At 33.7% G+C, this 1,980-nt stretch overlaps 1 protein-coding gene across 6 annotated transcripts in view; it reads left to right on the top strand.

The window, feature by feature from the left end:
- The window catches only part of LOC113232209 (sodium/hydrogen exchanger 9B2-like), a 71,566-nt gene that overhangs the window by 55,855 nt on the left and 13,731 nt on the right, over positions 1-1,980 (top strand). For 4 of the 6 annotated variants that reach the window (XM_026466857.1, XM_026466874.1, XM_026466866.1 and 1 more), the window contains one exon: positions 1,781-1,872. In XM_026466857.1, the coding sequence (XP_026322642.1) occupies positions 1,781-1,872 (92 nt within the window). Of the gene's footprint in view, positions 1-1,377; positions 1,451-1,657; positions 1,684-1,780; positions 1,873-1,980 lie in introns of those variants that run through there. The other 2 variants (XM_026466899.1, XM_026466891.1) reach the window with 2 other exon arrangements.

The raw sequence follows: 1,980 nt of genomic DNA, 5'->3' as shown, positions 1-1,980 counted from the left end.
ATTTTGTCATTATTAGTTAAAAATCTTGAGCTGTTCGCAGTGCAAGTAGACCTTGAGCACTGACGGCCCGCCCGCTCGTGTAGGCCCATTGGGAGCGCTTCAATTTGCCTCACTTAGCGTGTGCGGACTAGGTTTCTATGCGTTATTATTCTAAGCATTATTTATGCAATAAAAATCCGTTGGTATATTTGACATTATATTGACTTAATTCTGTTAAAAAAAATTTATTTGTCTATGACAATTCCATTCACTTCTTTTTCTTTCATCTACCACTTTACTCGTTATAGTGAGGTGAAAAGTTGTGTGTCTCGCTCGGCAGCAAAGTTGTTTTGCGTCTCGTGTCATGAAACCCTGGCTGCGCTCAGGATTCTATTTTTGAACTCCCATAGTATTTATTATTTATTTGTTGAGCATTGGCTATAGAGCCATCAGCTTAAACAAGCAATAAACAATTAAGAAACTCAAAACGTAATAATAATTAAACTAAAAATTAATTTGTGAAAAAACTGTAACTACAAAAACCCGCCATTTGAAATAAGTTTTGCCAGAAAAAGTGAACTCTCTTCGCTTGCTCAGGTTTCAATACAAGCACTCGAGCCAAACAACAACTTTGCAGTCTTGTATAACAATTAACTATTTCAGATAAATCTGTCTCTAAACAGATTTTTACGTTGCAATTTTTAAACGTTTAACTTTAATTTACATGCCGAATATATTACTACCTAACGCTGTACACATAAAAACGAATAGCTCAATAATTAAAACTACTTACACGGTTTTCCTGCAAAAATATACGAAAAATAAATAGCAAATAAATACTAAACGTAAACAATGCTCGTAAGTGAAACAAGTTAAGATTACAATGAAACTCTAAAATCAAATAGATGTAAAAATTTGGTGGTCAAAGTTTCGGAAGTGAACGGTTAAATAAGAATTCAGTTTCATTAGTAACAAAAGTATGGTTATATAATTGTAGTCCGTCATACTATCGGTTGTTCATTACAACCAATCACCTGGTAAGGAGTGAATGTACTTTACCAAGCTTACCACGTTAATCCGTAATAAAAGCATGCCTAAATTGTAACCATTTAATATACCGACACACTTAATGAAGGCGTGCAATTAATTTATGTTTTTTGGATAAAAAGAGAGAAATTCCGATAAAATAACTAAAAAATACAACATTTCACGTAATAAAACGAACCAAGCACGTATTTGATAGCCATTTAATAGGTTCGGTAGTACTGACGCCATCATTGATAAGCTACCATATTGAATCAACATCAGTAGCATAAGCACAAATGTAAAATTTCATGCACATTTTCAGCAATATTCATTTATGTTTCATTCATCCATCACTCATGGCATACACGCCACGCGCTTTCCTGCAAGTTCCACAACATGAGAAGCCACATGTTCCATTGCTGCATACAAATCACTTAACACCGCCGTGAGGATTAATTAAATACTCATCCAAAAAGTTTTCTAAATTTTAATACAAAAAATGTTTGTTCTAAAATTAAATATGCGTAAATTGTATACAAACATTAATTGAAATTGTTGTTTTCTAATTTTATTTAATACAAAATTTCAATTGTTGCAGACGGTGTAACTGTCTATAACTCTGTTTAAGGTGTGCGCGAAATATTCTTGAAATCAATGGAAAAATTAAATGGGCACGGGGTACTTATGTTTATACACACTTAAATATTGTTAATTAACAATGTAAACTGACGAAGATTATTAACAGTGATGTGCATTATAATCACGCTTTGTTCAGGAATGGCCGTTTGTCAGCCCAAGCGGAGGGCCCGTCGCGGCGAAAAAGCAACCTCCATAATGCCATGACTGCCGAAATCGACTCTTCCTGGGGTGAGTTTTAATTTATTTATATAATTTCGCCAATTTCCAACATTGTACTTATTGTTGGAAGCTTAGAATAATAACGCATAGAATGATAGTTTCATATCAAACGAACTG

The sequence above is a fragment of the Hyposmocoma kahamanoa genome, unplaced genomic scaffold, assembly GCF_003589595.1.
Source record: "Hyposmocoma kahamanoa isolate Upper Pololo Valley unplaced genomic scaffold, ASM358959v1 102, whole genome shotgun sequence".
In the NCBI taxonomy this organism is placed as follows: domain Eukaryota; kingdom Metazoa; phylum Arthropoda; class Insecta; order Lepidoptera; family Cosmopterigidae; genus Hyposmocoma; species Hyposmocoma kahamanoa.
Note: the sequence above shows the minus strand (reverse complement) of the source record. Positions and strands in the feature narration are given on the sequence as shown.